This window comes from Amphimedon queenslandica, unplaced genomic scaffold (assembly GCF_000090795.2).
Source record: "Amphimedon queenslandica unplaced genomic scaffold, v1.1 AMPQUscaffold_3758_Cont24252, whole genome shotgun sequence".
In the NCBI taxonomy this organism is placed as follows: Eukaryota; Metazoa; Porifera; class Demospongiae; order Haplosclerida; family Niphatidae; genus Amphimedon; species Amphimedon queenslandica.
In genome coordinates, this window is record NW_003555919.1 from 1 (window position 1) to 1441 (window position 1441).

General features: G+C 37.4%; 1 protein-coding gene across 1 annotated transcript; it reads left to right on the forward strand.

Annotated features, from left to right (window-relative positions):
* Positions 1-172: 172 nt before the first annotated feature.
* On the forward strand, positions 173-900 carry LOC105316196 (rab-3A-interacting protein-like; the record flags this gene model as incomplete). Its single annotated transcript, XM_011411012.1, has 5 exons — positions 173-307; positions 357-466; positions 516-615; positions 690-756; positions 812-900. Coding segments are annotated over 5 exons (501 nt in total), but the record flags the coding sequence as incomplete, so codon positions are not given.
* Positions 901-1441: the final 541 nt, after the last annotated feature.

Consider the following 1441-nt stretch of genomic DNA (forward strand, 5'->3'; position numbering starts at 1 on the left):
AAGATTGTGAAGAAACTGTCACGTGGTAGCAGACACCACTCCTCTTCTAAAGTAAAGGAGCAGCAGCCACTGATAGAACACAAAGGGAACACTAAGGAATGGATACTGAAGGAGGGAGAGGTAAGGATGGAGCAGCTGGTATCAACTGACGTATTCATATTCTGTTTTGTAGTTACCATCAGATGATTTCACTTCTTTTAAGACCTGGTATGATAATGGATTATCTACTGTTGGTGGTAGCGGTAATTATTATGACACCATTTTAAATAATAACATACTCCCTTGCCTTCAGTTCACAAATAAAGAGGTGAGCAGTCAATTAATTAAATAAGTAATATTATTGATTATATTAATAGTTATCGGATAAGGTCCATGCAGCTATTAAAGGAGAGAGTATTGTATTGGAACCAGTGACTGGTGAGGTGTTGAAGGAGGGGGAGGAGTCAAGCACTCCAGCTGTTAAAAAGTAACACTACATGTACATGTTCATGTACACGTGTACTCTCTTCCATTAGGTGTGAGCTAAGTGGAGAGGAGTCTGTCCCTTGTACTTTTAAAATGCGTTTGAGTGAATCCTCTGGCTGGATATGTGTCACAACAACTACCAGAGAGAGGGTATGTCCCATCAGTATCAGTATCAGTATCAGTGTCAGTATTAACATGTACTCCTCCTCTCTCTGTCCCTCTAGATTGTTAGTGTCTGTGATTTTTACACTTTTATAAGTTACGTACAAAAAGGAATAATAAAGAAAGAAGGTTAATTAGTTTTATTTATTTATTTATTTATTTATTTATTTATTTTATTAATTAGTTACTGATGTTTACTGGAGGGTTGCTAAGCTACGTGCAATGATGTGTCTATCTGTCCTGTCCCTGTCCCTACCTGACACTGTCCAGTGACTAATGGCCACTTCCTATTGATGACTTCTTGTTGCTGTACAGAAATGAACTTATTTTTATTTTTTTATTATTAAAATTATATTGAAATTCATTAACTAATGGGTGGGGCGGGTGTACCGGAATTATTCTAATTAAACGAAGTACGAGAAATTTTATAAGTCTAATTATTCTGGAGTTTTGGTGTCAACACAATGGCGACTCTTTTTAGAAAAAATGAAGAATGTTAGTCATAAAATGCTTTAAAAGTATTTGGTAGCTATTGTTTTTAGTGCACGAGCTACAGAGAGAAGCAGTGAAGGCTTTACAAGTGGGAGCAATACCTCACCACGGGCCAGTGGAGCTCCAGGAGGAGGAGAACTATGTGATGCGTAAGAACAACAATGGTATTTGTTTGTTTATTGTTTGTTTGTTGTTGTTTAGTGGTTGGAGAAGAGAGAGTACGTCTTCAACCTCATGCATTAGAAGATCCTCAAGTGCAACACTTGATAAAAGTAAGTATCACTGGCACTGGAGCTGTTTACTAGAGTCCGTTGGTTTACCA